The 18,381-nt window shown below is 47.6% G+C and overlaps 1 protein-coding gene across 3 annotated transcripts; it reads left to right on the top strand.

Annotated features, from left to right (window-relative positions):
• Positions 1-206: 206 nt before the first annotated feature.
• atp5pf (ATP synthase peripheral stalk subunit F6) lies at positions 207-15,438 on the top strand. 3 transcript variants are annotated; one of them, XM_070892860.1, is made up of 4 exons: positions 207-483; positions 11,938-12,138; positions 13,772-13,896; positions 15,316-15,438. In XM_070892860.1, exons 2-4 carry the CDS (start codon positions 11,969-11,971, stop codon positions 15,342-15,344), a joined length of 324 nt encoding a protein of 107 aa, XP_070748961.1. In that variant the 5' UTR covers positions 207-483; positions 11,938-11,968; the 3' UTR covers positions 15,345-15,438. The 3 variants fall into 3 exon arrangements, with proteins under 3 accessions (XP_070748961.1, XP_070748963.1, XP_070748962.1); XM_070892862.1 differs by lacking the exon at positions 207-483 and adding an exon at positions 495-518; XM_070892861.1 differs by lacking the exon at positions 207-483 and adding an exon at positions 687-767.
• The last annotated feature ends 2,943 nt before the right edge of the window (positions 15,439-18,381 follow it).

The raw sequence follows: 18,381 nt of genomic DNA on the forward strand, positions 1-18,381 counted from the left end.
ACTCTCCCTCTCCCTCTCTCTATTTTCTATTTTTGATGCGCCAGCCTGCTCGCTCGCCACCACCGCCGCCGCCGCCGGAAGCCCGCGCCTCCACTTCCGGTGCCGCCACCACCCCCCCCCCCTCGGGACGAACCCCAAACTCTCGCTCAATAACACAACCCTCACACCCGCCGCCCGCCGCCCAGCTGCACCGACACCGACAACCGCCGCCGCCGCCTTTAAAATATTTATCTGTGTATCTCCTTTTAAAATTAACCCTCTTGGGAACCACTTCCGGTTCACTGCTTTGTTCCCGTGGGGTGGGGGCCAAACTGGCAATTTGTGACCGGGTTTATTTTTGCCGCTGCTGCTGGGGGGAGGACTCAGGGTGGCAGTGGCTGTGGGAATTGAGGTGTTGCTTTTATTTTTGAGGCCCCAGGTTATTTGTGGTGTGGTGGGGGTGGCGGTCTCCCATGATGCCTTGCTGCCGTTGCTGAGGACAAGGTGAGTGAGAGGTTGCTGGGGCTCCCACTGACACGGTGTGTGTGTGTGTGTGTGTGTGGTGGGTGGGTGGGGTGTGTGTGTGTGTGTGTGGGGGGTGTGTGGGTGTGTGGGGTGGGGTGTGTGGGGGTGTGTGTGTGTGGGGGTGGAGGTGGGTGTGGGGGTGTGTGTGTGGGGGTGTGTGTGTGGGTATGGGGGGGGGGAAAGACCCTGTGCATTATAACATTGCTGTTTGCTTCCTACCCCGCACACGAGCTGCTACAAACACATTGTCGTCAAGCACAAATGTGAGTTGGTTCAAACTTCGGTCCTTTTTTTTTAAAAACTCACTTGAGTTAACTCGAGGGCATGCTCAGCCATGAACTCATTGAATGGCGGTGCAGGCTAGAAGGGCTGAATGGCCTGCTCCTGCACCTATTTTCTATGTTTCTATGCAGGTACAGCAGGCGGTGAAGAAAGCAAATGGCATGTTGGCCTTCATAGCGAGGGGATTTGAGTCCAGGGGCAGGGAGGGGGTGTTGCTACAGTTGTACAGGGCCTTGGTGAGGCCACACCTGGAGTGTTGTGCACAGTTTTGGTCTCCTAACCTGAGGAAGGACATCGAGGGAGTGCAGCCAAGGTTCACCAGGCTGATTCCCGGGATGGCGGGACTGACCCATCAAGAAAGACTGGATCGACTGGGCTTGTGTTCACACTGGAGTTCAGAAGAATGAGAGGGGACCTCATAGCAACGTTTAAAATTCTGACGGGTTCAGACAGGTTAGACGCAGGAAGAATGTTCCCGATGTTGGGGAAGTCCAGAACCAGGGGGTCACAGTCTAAGGATAAGGGGTAAGCCATTTAGGACCGAGATGAGGAGAAACTTCTTCACCCAGAGAGTGGTGAACCTGTGGAATTCTCTACCACAGAAGGTTGTTGAGGCCAATTCACTAAATATATTCAAAAAGAAGTTAGATGTAGTCCTTACTACTAGGAGGATCAAGGGGTATGGTGAGAAAGCAGGAATGGGGTACTGAGGTTGCATGTTCAGCCCTGAACTCATTGAATGGCGGTGCAGGCTGAAAGGGCCGAATGGCCTACTCCTGCACCTATTTTCTATGTTTCTATAATTAACTAAAAGGGAGGTTAGAATTAAAATTAAATATCTCTCTCTTTATTCTATCTATATATCTCTTTCATAGGCAGTCCCTTGAAATCGAGGGAAGACTTGCTTCCACTCTAAAAGTGAGTTCTCAGGTGGCTGTACAATCCAATACGGGAGTTACAGTCTCTGTCACAGGTGGGACAGACAGTGGTTGGAGGAAGGGGTGGGTGGGGTGTCTGGTTTGCCGCACGCTCCTTCCGCTGCCTGCGCTTGTTCTCTGCATGCTCTCAGCGACGAGACTCGAGGTGCTCAGCGCCCTCCCGGATGCTCTTCCTCCACTTAGGGCGGTCTTTGGCCAGGGACTCCCAGGTGCCGGTGGGGATGTTGCACTTTTATCAAGGAGGCTTTGAGGGTGTCCTTGAAACGTTTCCACTGCCCACTTTGACTCACTTGCCATGTAGGAGTTCCGGGTAGAGCGCTTACTTTGGGAGTCTCATGTCTGGCATGCGGACAATGTGGTCCGCCCAACGGAGCTGATCGAGTGTGGTCAGTGCTTCGATGCTGGGGATGTTGGCCTGATCGAGAACGCTAACATTGGTGCGTCTGTCCTCCCAGGGGATTTGTAGGATCTTGCGGAGACATCGTTGGTGGTACTTCTCCAGCGATTTGAGGTGTCTGATGTATATGGTCCACGTCTCTGAGCCATACAGAAGGGTGGGTATCACTACAGCCCTGTAGTCCATAAGCTTGGTGCCAGATTTGAGGGCCTGATCTTCAAACACTCTCTTCCTCAGGTGACTGAAGGGTGTGCTGGCAAACTGGAGGAGATGTTGAACGTCATTGTCTATATATATATATATATATATATATATATATATATATAGACATACAGGTTGAACCTCCTTTATCCGGAACCCTCGGGACCTGGCCTGTTCTGGATAAGGGATTTTTCCGGACAAGGGGTGATCACGTTAAATTGGATGATACAGATACTGAGCAAGGGGATATTGGGGCTGACTGGCTTCGGACATGGCAGAGAGATCATGGGGGAGGTGTTGGTAGATCGCGTGGTCAGGCCGGCGATTGCAGGAGTCGGCGGTGAGGAACGACTTCAATTTGTTCATTTCGAAGTTCTGCGCATGCGACACCCAGTGGCCGGGAATGTTTGCAGACATGGGCTGGTTCCGGATAAGGGAGGTTCAGTCTGTCTGTCTGTCTGTCCGTCCATCTATTCCTAATGCCTTCCTATGTGGCGCGGTGTCACATGTCGTTTCATAACGTCCCTGTGAAGTGACCTGGGATGTTCTTCTATGTTGAAGGTACCATTTAACTGCAAGATGTTATATGCCGGAGGTAGTAGTGCAGTCCATGTACCTATCAGAAACAGTGGTGGGAGTAGAATCCATAATAGATTTTAAAAGCAAAGAGGCTAAGTATTTGAACAAGAACAATTTAAAAGTATGCTGGGTGAGGGATTTAAGTGGAAAGCTTTTTTTTTTAAAGAGGGGTAGCACAAGGCCCCCGAGTGCCCATGGCTGCCTTTGGTGCTCTAAATTTCCAGTAAATCTTTTGATCTGCACTGTAATTGGATTTAACTTGTGGAGTTTAATTCATTACAATCATGTCTTAAACTCGCACCCTCCCGCCCCCCCCCCCACCTCTCCTGGCCCTGCAGAAGATTTTTCTAACAAGGTTTACACTTGTCTTGTTTGGTATACCGATGGTTTCGTTTTGTATTGGAATTTCTATAAGTTAAACCAGAATACATGTATTAAAGCAAAGTCATTTTTTCTGCTTTGCACCTTTTGATGTGGGAGTACTAACTGGTAAAGATTTGGGGTGAATTTTCATCAGCATCGTAACTGTCAGAACTCAAACCAATGCCTGTCTATTGTCTCAGCTCAGCCCGGCTTTAGGAGCGGGTGCTGGAATAATGCTAAAATTAGTTTTAATTATTCCTTTACAGAGCTTTTGGTCACAAGCTTTGGGGTTTTGAACCGTTAGTTAGACAACTAGCATACCAATAGTTGAAAATGATTTATCTCTGACTTGCACTTTTGAAGTTTTTGTTGGAGGGGGCGGGGAGCGAGAGAGATTAGGGCAGGTGATGGTGGATGTCGTCCGTATTCAACTCCTTTCCAAGAGTTGCTTTAATCTCGAGCCATCTATGCTGAGCTCTTTCCACTGTTACATAAATTGAGGTGTTTGATCCCTGCGTTTGGCTGCTGGCAAAATTTCTATTTTGGATATCCAGTACTTATGTAAGCGCTTTATTAGTTTATGTTGTGCAGATAGATCAGTGGCCTCTCGGTTACCAGTTCTATTGTCTGATGGTTCCGAAGCCTTTTTGTTCTTCCCACCACCTCTCTTGCCCCCACCGTGTGTCCGACATCCAGTATTGGATGAGCACAAATCTGCTCCAACTAAGTATTGGGAAGACTGAAGCCACCTCCGGCTACTGACGGTCCGCGTTGCGGAGTTGGAGCTGAAGGTGGATTCACTCTGGAGCATCCACGATGCTGAGAATGACGTGAGTATCACGTGTAGCGAGTTGGTCTTACTGCAGGAGAAGGGTCCACAGCCAGCGAGGGAATGGAAGACCAGCAGGAAGAGTAGTGCAAGGAAGGTAGTGCAGGGGTCCCCTGTGGTCATCCCCCTGCAAAACAGATACACCGCTTTGAGTACTGTTGAGGGGGATGACTCATCAGGGGAGGGCAGCAGCAGCCAAGTTCATGGCACCGTGGCTGGCTCTGTTGCACAGGAGGGCAGGAAAAAGAGTGGAAGAGCGATAGTGATAGGGGATTCAATTGTAAGGGGAATAGATAGGCGTTTCTGCGGCCGCAACCGAGACTCCAGGATGGTATGTTGCCTCCCTGGTGCAAGGGTCAAGGATGTCTCGGAGCGGGTGGAGGACATTCTAAAAAGGGAGGGAGAACAGCCAGTTGTCGTGGTGCACGTTGGTACCAATGACATAGGTAAAAAAAGGGATGAGTTCCTACGAAATGAATTTAAGGAGCTAGGAGCTAAATTAAAAAGTAGGACCTCAAAAGTAGTAATCTCGGGATTGCTACCAGTGCCACGTGCTAGTCAGAGTAGGAATCGCAGGATAGCTCAGATGAATACGTGGCTTGAGCAATGGTGCAGCAGGGAGGGATTCAAATTCCTGGGGCATTGGAACCGGTTCTGGGGGAGGTGGGACCAGTACAATCCGGACGGTCTGCACCTGGGCAGAATCGGAACCAATGTCTTCGGGGGAGTGTTTGCTAGTGCTGTTGGGGAGGAGTTAAACTAATATGGCAGGGGGATGGGAACCAATGCAGGGAGATAGATGGAAACAAAAAGGAGGCAAAAACAAAAGACAGAAAGGAGATGAGTAAAAGTGGAGGGCAGAGAAACCCAAGGCAAAGAACAAAAAGGGCTATTGTACAGCAAAATTCTAAAAGGACAGAGGGTGTTAAAAAAACAAGCCTAAAGGCTATGTGTCTTAATGCAAGGAGTATCCGCAATAAGGTGGATGAATTAACTGTGCAAATAGATGTTAACAGATATGATGTGATTGGTATTACGGAGACGTGGCTCCAGGATGAGCAGGGCTGGGAACTCAACATCCAGGGGTATTCAACATTCAGGAAGGATAGAATAAAAGGAAAAGGAGGTGGGGTAGCATTGCTGGTTAAGGAGGAGATTAAGGCAATAGTTAGGAAGGACATTAGCTTGGATGATGTGGAATCTATATGGGTAGAGCTGCAGAACACCAAAGGGCAAAAAACGTTAGTGGGAGTTGTGTACAGACCTCCAAACAGTAGTAGTGATGTTGGGGAGGGCATCAAACAGGAAATTAGGGGTGCGTGCAATAAAGGTGCAGCAGTTATAATGGGTGACTTTAATATGCACATAGATTGGGCTAACCAAACTGGAAGCAATACGGTGGAGGAGGATTTTCTGGAGTGCATAAGGGATGGTTTTTTAGACCAATATGTCGAGGAACCAACTAGGGGGGAGGCCATCTTAGACTGGGTGTTATGTAATGAGAAAGGATTAATTAGCAATCTCGTTGTGCGAGGCCCCTTGGGGAAGAGTGACCATAATATGGTGGAATTCTGCATTAGGATGGAGAATGAAACAGTTAATTCAGAGACCATGGTCCAGAACTTAAAGAAGGCTAACTTTGAAGGTATGAGGCGTGAATTGGCTGAGATGGATTGGCGAATGATACTTAAGGGGTTGACTGTGGATGGGCAATGGCAGACATTTAGAGACCGCATGGATGAACTACAACAATTGTACATTCCTGTCTGGCATAGAAATAAAAAAGGGAAGGTGGCTCAACCGTGGCTATCAAGGGAAATCAGGGATAGTATTAAAGCCAAGGAAGTGGCATACAAATTGGCCAGAAATAGCAGCGAACCTGGGGACTGGGAGAAATTTAGAACTCAGCAGAGGAGGACAAAGGGTTTGATTCGGGCAGGGAAAATGGAGTATGAGAAGAAGCTTGCAGGGAACATTAAGACGGATTGCAAAAGTTTCTATAGATATGTAAAGAGAAAAAGGTTAGTAAAGACAAATGTAGGTCCCCTGCAGTCAGAATCAGGGGAAGTCATAACGGGGAACAAAGAAATGGCGGACCAATTGAACAAGTACTTTGGTTCGGTATTCACGAAGGAGGACACGAACAACCTTCCGGTTATAAAAGGGGTCGGGGGGTCTAGTAAGGAGGAGGAACTGAGGGAAATCCTTATTAGCCGGGAAATTGTGTTGGGGAAATTGATGGGATTGAAGGCCGATAAATCCCCAGGGCCTGATGGACTGCATCCCAGAGTACTTAAGGAGGTGGCCTTGGAAATAGTGGATGCGTTGACAGTCATTTTCCAACATTCCATTGACTCTGGATCAGTTCCTATGGAGTGGAGGGTAGCCAATGTAACCCCACTTTTTAAAAAAGGAGGGAGAGAGAAAACAGGGAATTATAGACCGGTCAGCCTGACATCGGTAGTGGGTAAAATGATGGAATCAATTATTAAGGATGTCATAGCAGTGCATTTGGAAAGAGGTGACATGATAGGTCCAAGTCAGCATGGATTTGTGAGAGGGAAATCATGCTTGACAAATCTTCTGGAATTTTTTGAGGATGTTTCCAGTAGAGTGGATAAGGGAGAACCAGTTGATGTGGTATATTTGGACTTTCAGAAGGCGTTCGACAAGGTCCCACACAAGAGATTGATGTGCAAAGTTAGAGCACATGGGATTGGGGGTAGTGTACTGACATGGATTGAGAACTGGTTGTCAGACAGGAAGCAAAGAGTAGGAGTAAATGGGTACTTTTCAGAATGGCAGGCAGTGACTAGTGGGGTACCGCAAGGTTCTGTGCTGGGGCCCCAGCTGTTTACACTGTACATTAATGATTTAGATGAGGGGATTAAATGTAGTATCTCCAAATTTGCGGATGACACTAAGTTGGGTGGCAGTGTGAGCTGCGAGGAGGATGCTGTGAGGCTGCAGAGCGACTTGGATAGGTTAGGTGAGTGGGCAAATGCATGGCAGATGAAGTATAATGTGGATAAATGTGAGGTTATCCACTTTGGTGGTAAAAACAGAGAGACAGACTATTATCTGAATGGTGACAGATTAGGAAAAGGGGAGGTGCAAAGAGACCTGGGTGTCATGGTACATCAGTCATTGAAGGTTGGCATGCAGGTGCAGCAGGCGGTTAAGAAAGCAAATGGCATGTTGGCCTTCATAGCAAGGGGATTTGAGTACAGGGGCAGGGAGGTGTTGCTACAGTTGTACAGGGCATTGGTGAGGCCACACCTGGAGTATTGTGTACAGTTTTGGTCTCCTAACCTGAGGAAGGACATTCTTGCTATTGAGGGAGTGCAGCGAAGGTTCACCAGACTGATTCCCGGGATGGCGGGACTGACCTATCAAGAAAGACTGGATCAACTGGGCTTGTATTCACTGGAGTTCAGAAGAATGAGAGGGGACCTCATAGAAACATATAAAATTCTGACGGGGTTAGACAGGTTAGATGCAGGAAGAATGTTCCCAATGTTGGGGAAGTCCAGAACCAGGGGTCACAGTCTAAGGATAAGGGGTAAGCCATTTAGGACCGAGATGCGGAGGAACTTCTTCACCCAGAGAGTGGTGAACCTGTGGAATTCTCTACCACAGAAAGTTGTTGAGGCCAATTCACTAAATATATTCAAAAAGGAGTTAGATGAGGTCCTTACTGCTAGGGGGATCAAGGGGTATGGCGAGAAAGCAGGAATGGGGTACTGAAGTTTCATGTTCAGCCATGAACTCATTGAATGGCGGTGCAGGCTAGAAGGGCCGAATGGCCTACTCCTGCACCTATTTTCTATGTTTCTATGTTTCTATGTTTCTATGTTTCTATGTTTCTATGTTTCTATGACTTCGGTCCCTGCCACAAACTCCTTTCCTGACCACCATTTCCATCCCTCTCCCTAGCAACTTTTTGAAGCTGAGCCAGATCGTTCGCAACCCTGGTGTTGTGTTTGACCCTGGCATGACACGATGGGCCGAATGGCCTCCTTCTGTGATTCTGAGCTTCCAACCACATATCTGCTCCATCACCAAGACTGCCTACTTCCACCTCCGTAACATCACCCAACTCTGACCCTGCCACCGCTTTTCTGCTGCTGAAACCCTCATCCATGCCTTTGTTACCTCGAGACTTGACTATTCCAGTGCTCTCCTGGCTGGCCTCCCATCTTCCACTTTGGGGGCAAAAATGCGAAGACAGATTATCTGAATGGCGGCAGATTAGGAAAAGGGGAGGTGCAACGAGATCTGGGTGTCATTGTTCATCAGTCATTGAAAGTTGGCATTCAGGTGCAGCAGGCAGAGAAGAAGGCAAATGGCATGTTGGCCTTCATAGCTAGGGGATTTGAGTATAGGAGCAGGGAGGTCTTACTGCAGTTGTACAGAGCCTTGGTGAGGCCTCACCTGGAATATTGTGTTCAGTTTTGGTCTTCTAATCTGAGGAAGGACGTTCTTGCTATTGAGGGAGTGCAGCGAAGGTTCACCAGACTGATTCCCGGGGAGACTGGATCAACTGGGCCTTTATACACTGGAGTTTAGAAGGATGAGAGGGGATCTCATAGAAACATATAAGATTCTGATGGGACGGGACAGGTTAGATGCGGGAAGAATGTTCCCGATGTTGGGGAAGTCCAGAACCAGGGGACACAGTCTTAGGATAAGGGGTATGCCACTTAGGACTGAGATGAGGAGAAACTTCTTCACGCAGAGAGTTGTTAACCTGTGGAATTCCCTGACGCAGAGAGTTGTCGATGCCAGTTTATTGGATATATTCAAGAGGGAGTTAGATATGGCTCTTGTGGCTTAAGGGATCAAGGGGTATGGAGAGAAAGCGGGTACTGAGGTGAATGATCAGCCATGATCATATTGTATGGTGGTGCAGGCTCGAAGGGCCGAATGGCCAACTCCTGCACCTATTTTCTATGTTTCTACATAAACTTGTGCTCATCCAAAACTCTGCTGCCTGCACTAATTACCCAGTCCTTGCTGAACTACACTAGCTCCCAGTCTGACAATACTTCAATTTAAAAATACTCATCCTTGTTTTCAGTCCCTCCATGGTCTCGTCCCTCCCTATCTCTGTAACCTCCCTCAGCCCTACAACACTCCGAGGTCTCTGCGCTTCTCCAATTCTGGCACCTTGATTTTAATCGCTCCACCGTTGGCAGCCTTCTCTCCCTACACCTCTCCGCCTCTCTCTCTCCTCCTTTTAAGATGTTCCTTAAAACCTACCTCTTTGACCAAGCTTTTGGTCACCTGTCCTGATATATCTTCATGTGGTTTGGATTTTTTATTGATAACGCTCTTGTTAAGCATCTTGGGACACTTTGCTACAGTAAAGGCACTATATAAATACAGACTGTTGTTGAACTGGAATTCAGTGCTCTATTTGAGGTGTGTGTGTCTCTTGCATTAAGCTCAGCTTATTCCTCTTTCAGTGGTAATATTTTTCTATTAACCAGCACTTTAAAAAGGTTTTCCACCTCCAGTTTTCTTCCCGTTCCCCAACCATTAAGGCGTTGGCTCTTGTTAGATTACAGTGGTATCGGCTGGTGCCTATTTGAGCGAGTCTAGAGTCAGTGAGTATTGGGAGGATATTCCACTGTGTGGGGCATCACAGCAGGGCCTGATCCTGTCCACAAATCCACCTTCCAACTGTTGGGTTACTGAATAGCAGTCAGGAGCAGGAACCCTGGCATAGAAACATAGAAAATAGGTGCAGAAGTAGGCCATTCGGCCCTTTGAGCTTGCACCACCATTCAATAAGATCATGGCTGATCATTCCCTCGGTACCCCTTTCCCACTTTCTCTTCATACCCTTTGATCCCTTTAGCCGTAAGGGCCACATCTAACTCCTTCTTGAATATTTCCGATGATTTTTTTTTCCCATTTCCGAACATGGGATCGTTGAGAGCAATTATAACATCTTTGCAGGCTCGAGGGGCTAGATGGCCTACTCCTGTTCCTAATTCTTATGTTCTTATGTTCACCCCATTTATGCTGTGTAAATTCAACCCAAACTGGGGCAGGGGAGGTGAAAGAACATGGATTGTACTTGGGACCTTCCTAGTCTGTGTGGCTCAACAACAACAACTTGTATTTATATAGCGGCATTAACGTAGTGAAACGTCCCAAGGTGTTTCACAGGAGTGTTATGAGATAAAAAATTTGACACCGAGCCGCATAAGTAGAAATTAGCGCAGGTGATCAAAAGCTTGGTCAAAGAGGTAGGTTTTAAGGAGCGTCTTGAAGGAGGAAAGAGAGATAGAGAGGCAGTGAGGTTTAGGCAGGGAATTCCCGAGCTTGGGGCCTAGGCAACAGAAGGCACGGCCAGCGATGGTTGAGCGATTTAAAATCAGGGATGCTCGAGAGGACAGAATTAAGAGGAGCGCAGACATCTCGGGGGAGCTGGGCGGTGGTTGTGGGGCTGGAGGAGATTAGAGATGGGGAGAATCTGGGCATCCATTTGTCAGCAGAGCCAACTTGTGGTGGGGAGGAGGGAGGGTAGGACTTCACCAATTAATTAAAAAGTAGAAGGTTAGAGTAAAGGTACATGAACTGAAGATCGGAAGAGTGCAGGAGAACAAACCGCTTAAATGACAGAACTTCACCCAGTGGATGGAGAAATGTGTAGGGCATTCTGTGCATGAAAATGGTTACTTTTGGACATTCAGGAGGTAACTGGATCAATTTCTTTTCGTTCCTGGGATGTGTGCGTCGTTGGCAAGGCCAGCGTTTATTGCCCATGAGAAGGTGGTGGTGAACCGCCCTGAACCGCTGCAGTCCGTGTGGTGAAGGTGCTCCCACAGTGCTGTTAGGGAGGGAGTTCCAGGATTGTGACCCAGCGACGATGAAGGATATATTTCCTAGTCAGGATGGTGTGTAATAAAAACAGAAAATGCTGGAAATGCTCAGCAGATCAGGCAGCATCTGCGGAGAGAGAAACAGTTAATGTTTCAGATCGATAACCTTTCGTCAGAACCTGTACAATCTGTCATCGACCTGAACTGTTAACTCTATTTCTCTCTCCGCAGATGCTGCCTGATCTGCTGAGTATTTCCAGCATTTTCTGTTTTTATTACAGATTTCTAGTATCCGCAGTATTTTGCTTTTGTCGGGATGGTGTGAGACTTGGAAAGAAAGACTTGCATTTATATAGCGCCTTTCACGACCACTGGACGTCTCAAAGTGCGTTACAACCAATGAAGTACTTTTGGAGTGTAGTCACTGTTGAAGGGAAACTTGGAGGTGATGTTGTTTCCATGTGGCTGCAGCCCTTGTCCTTCTAGGTGAAAGAGAAAGAGATGGCGGTGTGTGGTATTTCGGGCCCAGCCTAGTGAGGTGCAGTCACCTCTTCTGTTCCTCAAACTCTTTCCCACCTACAAAAATAATTTGACTTATTCCTCTGCATTTACTTGGGGGAAAAAAACATTCCTTTCCATAAGCTAGCAGGGTGAGTAGCTGATATATCTACCAATGCTCCACTGTAGCTCCAATACTGTCAGTTAGTATTCCCTTCTACCTTTCTCCAGTACCTTGCCATCTCGCCTGATGACTGAACTAAAGTTAGGATGTAGTTTCCAGCCCCCAGGTGGTTTCACTGCTAAGTTCACTGCCCATTGCATTATATAATCATACAGACCAGGTTTGATCCCCTCCCTGTCTTTGCTGACTACCTGGTCCTGGTTGCTGCTACAATTAGCCTCTCACTTGTATGGGGAGAAAGGGAGGGAGATTTGGTGATATTGCAGAGGGTGGATGCTTGTCTCCAGAAGGTTTGATATACTGTGTTTTTTTGTTTTTGTTCTCCACAGTGTAAACTCCGATCTGCTCAGCCACACCACCATGATGCTGCACCGATTGTTCCAGTTCTCCACCCTCCTGCGCTCTGTGCTTTCTGTTCAGCTCCGGCGAAACATCGGGTTCACGGCCGTTGTGTTCAACAAAGCCAAGACCCTTGACCCTATCCAAAAACTCTTTGTAGATAAGATCCGAGACTACGACGTTAAGAGCGCGTAAGTGACCAAAAAGAAAAAAAAATTGCATTTATATAGCGCCTTTCATGACCTTGGGGCGTCCCAAAGCACCTTGCAGCCAATTAAATATTTTTGGAGTGCAGTCACTGTTGTAATGTGGAAAACGTGGCAGCCAATTTGCGCACAGCAAGCTCCCACAAACAGCAATGTGATAATACCAGATAATCCATTTTTTGATGTTGGTTGAGGGATAAATATTGGCCAAAACACCGGGGATAACTCCCCTGCTCCTCTTCAGAATAGTGCCATGGGATCTTTTGCATCCACCTGCGAGTGCAGAAGGGGCCTCGGATTAACATCTCGCCTCTAGGGTGGACATAAACATAGAAAGCATAGAAAATAGGTGCAGGAGTAGGCCATTCAGCCCTTCTAGCTTGCACCGCCATTCAATGAGTTCATGGCTGAACATGCAACTACAGTACCCCCTTCCTGCTTTCTCGCCATACCCCTTGATCACCCGAGTAGTAAGGACTTCATCTAACTCCCTTTTGAATATATCCCATCGAAGAAGAGCCAGGGGAGTTCTTCCCGGTGTCCTAGCCAATATTTATCCCTCAACCAACATCACCAAAATAGATGATCTGGTCATTATCACATTGCTGTTTGTTGGAGCTTGCTGTGTGCAAATTGGCTGCCGGGTTTCCCACATTACAACAGTGACTACACTCCAAAAAGTATTTCATTGGCTGTAAAGCGCTTTGGGACGTCCTGAGATTGTGAAAGGTGCAATGATTGTCTCCGAATGTGTCGGATAATACTTTGGAGTGGGAATGCTGTGTGTGTTTTTTTATTTACCCCCCCCCCCACCCTCTAAGGAAGTACACTGTAAGGAAGAAGAACACTGCATTAGATTGGATTCTAGGTGAATGGTGTTTACACTTAATCCAATCCCCATCTACAAGATGCACTGCAACAACTCGCCAAGGCTTCTTCGCAGCGCCTCCCAAACCCGTGGCCTCTACACCTAGAAGGACAAGGGCAGCAGGCACGTGGGAACACCACCACCTCCACGTTCCCCTCCAAGTCACGCACCATTCTGACTTGGAAATATATCAGCCGTTCCTTCATCGTCGCTGGGTCAAAATCCCGGAACTCCCTCCCTAACAGCACTGTGGGAGCACCTTCACCACACGGACTGCAGCGGTTCAAGAAGGCGGCTCACCACCACCTTCTCAAGGGGCAATTAGGGATGGGCAATAAATACTGGGCCTTGCCAGCGACGCCCGCATCCCAGGAATTAATAAAACATACTGTCCTTAGAGCCAGCTTTTCTCTGTGCTAGTATGCAAGCAGTTTGAGGGCGGTAAGGAGATCCACGGTTGGGAGAAAGAATGAGCTTCAGTAGGATAGAGAGCAACAAGAGTGACGAGGGAGGTGCAGTATTCAAATAAAATTACTTTATTTCAAATTGAAGAGTGTGGTGTGATGGCGGGGGGAAGAAGGCACGTCCATACAGAAGCAGAGAGGTGCAGGTTTAACCTATTATTTAGGAATGATACGGGCAGAATCATTGGCTGTGAGTTGATTACAGTGGGGTGGATAATGTCTATCTGTAAGACCAAGGTCATTGATATAAATCTCAAGATTTGTCCTTCCTGCTGTATACGTACAGGAAGGTGGGTGGTCCTGTTGACGCAGGTGCAGAGTACCAGAAGACCATGGATGAGGAGATCATCAAGCTGCAGCGACTCTACGGGGGAGGAGACCTCCTCAAATTCCCCGATTTCAAATTTGAAGGTACGTTGTTTGGGAAGCTGCAAACTGTCTGCGAAGGAACCCTACAAGCAGGTGCCGTAATGTCTGCGGCCCCTTCTCCCCCACCCCCTTTGGGCACATGTTGGTGTGTCCGTGGGCAAACCTCCTCCCCGCCATGTATTGATGTGTTTGCGAGCAGCCCTGCCCAGCAAGTGTTGGGTGTGTCCCGCCCCCCCCCCCCCCCCCCCCCCCAGGCAAATGTTGGGTATGTCGTCGTCTGCCCCCCCCCCCCCCTTCCCCCAGCACATGTCGGTGTGTCCGCAGGCACCCCCCCCCCCCCACCCTGACTGTACGCGGACCACCCTGGCCCGTGTTGGTGTGCCCGCAGCGCCCCCGCCCGCGGCAAATGTTGGCGGTGTCCCCCAAACCACAATCCCAACGGGTGTTGGTGGTTCCCGCTGTATAAATATTGGACGGTGCTTTGCAATGTGAAATTACAATGCAGCTATTTAACTTGTGGATTTCGGAGTGGTAGCACTTGTGTGTACAGGTCCTGTGCTAGCCGGCTACATAAGAATTAGGAACAGGAGTAGGCCATCTAGCCCCTCGAGCCTGCTCCGCCATTCAACAAGATCATGGCTGATCTGGCCGTGGACTCAGCTCCACTTACCCGCCCGCTCCCCGTAACCCTTAATTCCCTTATTGGTTAAAAATCTATCTATCTGTGATTTGAATACATTCAATGAGCTAGCCTCAACTGCTTCCTTGGGCAGAGAATTCCACAGATTCACAACCCTCTGGGAGAAGAAATTCCTTCTCAACTCGGTTTTAAATTGGCTCCCCCGTATTTTGAGGCTGTGCCCCCTAGTTCTAGTCTCCCCGACCAGTGGAAACAACCTCTCTGCCTCTATCTTGTCTATCCCTATCATTATTTTAAATGTTTCTATAAGATCACCCCTCATCCTTCTGAACTCCAACGAGTAAAGACCCAGTCTACTCAATCTATCATCATAAGGTAACCCCCTCATCTCCGGAATCAGCCTAGTGAATCGTCTCTGTACCCCCTCCAAAGCCAGTATATCCTTCCTTAAGTAAGGTGACCAAAACTGCACGCAGTACTCCAGGTGTGGCCTCACCAATACCCTATACAGTTGCAGAAGGACCTCCCTGCTTTTGTACTCCATCCCTCTCGCAATGAAGGCCTGTTTCATGGCAGATTTTCACCAGTGGCCACTGCAGTGCCAACCATCGGTATGTGACTTGCCTTAACTTGCAAAGCAGCTGGAATAGAAAAACAGCCCTTTGCTGAGCACTGAGCAACACGGAGTAGTAGAGATGAGGGTGCCTTCAGCGAGGGAGCGGCGATTGGAAATGTCATGCAGAGTATTAAAAAATAAAAACTTAAATATTCCAGTGGAAAGGTTTCCCAATAAACTGCCTTTATTTTATTCCTCATTTTAGAACCGAAATTCGATGAAGTCACCAAGTGATAAGTGTCTCCAGAAAGGAAGAGACGGTCTGTTCTTCATTGATGTTTCCTGGCACTGTAAAATTGTAACTTTATAAAACATCTATTGAATTAAAGTATGTCTCTTTGTGTTAATTACACAGCTTGTTCCCTGTAGACTGGGTGTACGTTCTGTACATGCACCCCATGCACAAGTTTATACATGAGTCAATCGGTTTGGTTAACTCTGTCTCTCCTTCTAAGAACATAAGAAAGAGGAGCAGGAGTAGGTCATTTGGCCCCTCGAGCCTGCTCCGCCATTCAATAAAATCATGGCTGATCTGATCTGATCTGATCCGATCCTGGCCTACTTCCCTGTCTGTTCCCCATAACCTTTGACTCCCTTATCTTTCAAAAATCTGTATATCTCCACCTTAAATACATTCAATGACCCAGCCTCCACAGCTCTCTGAGGTAGCAAATTCCAAAGATTCACGACCCTCTGAGAGAATAAATTCCTCCTCATTTGTGTTTTAAATGGGCGACCCCTTATTCTGAAACTATGCCCCTTAGTTCTAGATTCCCCCATCTATCCTGTCAATCCCCCTCAGCATCTTATATGTTTCAATAATATCACCTCTAAGTCTTTAAAACTCCAATGAGTATAAGCCCAACCTCTCAACCTTTCTTCATATGACAACCCCTTCATCTCAGGAATCAACCTCGTGAACCTTTTCTGAACTGCCTCCAGTGCCATTATATCCTTAAATAAGGAGACCAAAACTGTACGCAGTACTCCAGATGTGTTCTTACCAATACCCTGTACAGTTGTAGCAGGACTTCCCTACTTTTATACTCCACCCCCCTTTGCAATAAAAGCCAACATTCCATTTGCTTTCCTAATTACTTGCTGTACCTGCATGCTAACTTTGTGCTTCATGTACAAGGACCCCCAGATCCCTCTGTACCACTGCATTTTGTAATCTGATATATTCACAGAGCACAGCACACACAGCTTCCTACATGGCAGGCAGCTCTCGGAAGCCTCCGGAAATCTGCCTGGTTCTGTTTATTATTAGCCCTGCACTTGCAGTACACAATACGTCCACATCCACAGTGTGGAGCTCCAAACATTATAAGCTTACAGACATTACACTTCTCCCTCCTTAATGAAGAAGTTATTATAACAAACAGCATACTTAATTTTGTGTTTATACCTAACACAGGATATAAATTTATTTTTTTCCATATTTACAATTTTAGCTTTACCACTTGTTTTCTGTTTCGAAGAGGATACCTTCGCTCTCGAACAGAACCTTCCAAACATGGTCTCGAATCTAAACTCATTTGAGGCTCATCCTGAGGAACGTTTTCCTCCATGGAATTTCCTTGATTTTCATTTGAACTCACTCTAACTTCAGGCTGTTTGTTTGTTTGTTTTCCTGACTGGGACTCAGACTTTCATTCTGATTCTCCTGGATTTGTTTCCAGTACATTGGATTTAGGATTTGCTACTGGTATATCAAAACTATCTGATGAGTCAGAAATAATTGAATCATTCGCACCTTCAACTCCTTCCATGTCTGTAGGTAAAATATGATCAACATGAACAAACCTAACCTGTCCATTATCAAACATCTTTACCAAATATGTGCGAGGACCACATATCTTCGCCACCCTTTTGTAGGCCCGACATCGGGGAGTTCGTGAGTCGGGGAGATCGAGGCGGCCTACAAAAGGCCCAGGACAGCATTGCGGCACTGGAGCTGCGGGTGGATGAACTCTGGAGCATCCACGATGCTGAGAATGACGTGAATAGCACATTTTGCGAGTTGGTCACACCGCAGGTAAAGGGTACACAGCCAGATAGGGAACGGGTGACCAACAGGAAGAGCAGTGAAAGGAAGGTAGTGCAGGGGTCCCCTGCGGTCATCCCCCTGCAAAACAGATACACCGCTTTGGGTATGGTTGAGGGGGATGACTCATCAGGGGAAGGCAGCAGCAGCCAAGTTTATGGCACCGTGAGTGGCTCTGCTGCACAGGAGGGCAGGAAAAAGAGTGGGAGAGTGATGGGGATTTAATTGTAAGGGGAATAGATAGGCGTTTCTGCGGCCGCAACCGAGACTCCAGAATGGTATGTTGCCTCCCTGGTGCAAGGGTCAAGGATGTCTCGGAGCGGGTGCAGGACATTCTGAAAAGGGAGGGTGAACAGCCAGTTGTCATGGTGCATATAGGTACCAACAATATAGGTAAAAAACAGGATGAGGTCCTATGAGACGAATTTAGGGAGCTCGGAGCTAAATTAAAGAGGAGGACCTCAAAAGTAGTAATCTCAGGATTGCTACCAGTGCCACGTGTTAGTCAGAGTAGCAATCGCAGGATAGCTCAGATGAATACGTGGCTTGAGGAATGGTGCAGAAGGGAGGGATTCAAATTCTTGGGGCATTGGAACCGGTTCTGGGGGAGGTGGGACCAGTACAAATCGGACGGTCTGCACCTGGGCAGGACCGGAACCAATGTCCTTGGGGGAGTGTTTGCTAATGCTGTTGGGGAAGAGTTAAATTAACATGGCAGGGGGATGGGAACCTATGCAGGGAGGCAGAGGGAAATAAATGGGAGACAGAGGCAAAAGATAGAAAGGAGAATAGTAAAAGTGGAGGGCAGAGAAACCCAAGGCAAAAAACAAAAAGGGTCATATTACAGCAAAATTCTAAAGGGGTGTTAAAAAGACAAGCCTGAAGGCTCTGTGCCTCAATGCGAGGAGTATTCGGAATAAGGTGGACGAATTAACTGCGCAGATGCAATTGGCATCACAAAGACATAGCTCCAGGGTGACCAAGGCTGGGAACTCAACATCCAAGGTTATTCAACATTTAGGAAGGATAGACAGAAAGGAAAAGGAGGCGGGGTGGCGTTGCTGGTTAAAGAGGAATTTAATGCAATAGTAAGGAAGGACATTGGCTTGGATGATGTGGAATCGGTATGGGTGGAGCTACGGAATAGCAAAGGGCAGAAAACGCTGGTGGGAGTTGTGTACAGGCCACCAAACAGTAGTAGTGAGGTTGGGGACAGCAATGTGG

This window comes from Pristiophorus japonicus, chromosome 11, assembly GCF_044704955.1.
Source record: "Pristiophorus japonicus isolate sPriJap1 chromosome 11, sPriJap1.hap1, whole genome shotgun sequence".
Lineage (NCBI taxonomy): Eukaryota > Metazoa > Chordata > Chondrichthyes > Pristiophoridae > Pristiophorus > Pristiophorus japonicus.

Excerpts from the sequence above, each read along its gene's own strand:
- atp5pf (XM_070892860.1), top strand. The coding sequence starts at position 11,969 with ATGATGCTGCACCGATTGTTCCAGTTCTCCACCCTCCTGCGCTCTGTG. Across the intron at positions 12,139-13,771 it reads GACTACGACGTTAAGAGCGC|GAAGGTGGGTGGTCCTGTTG; the intron begins GTAAGTGACCAA and ends GTATACGTACAG. Across the intron at positions 13,897-15,315 it reads CCCCGATTTCAAATTTGAAG|AACCGAAATTCGATGAAGTC; the intron begins GTACGTTGTTTG and ends TCCTCATTTTAG.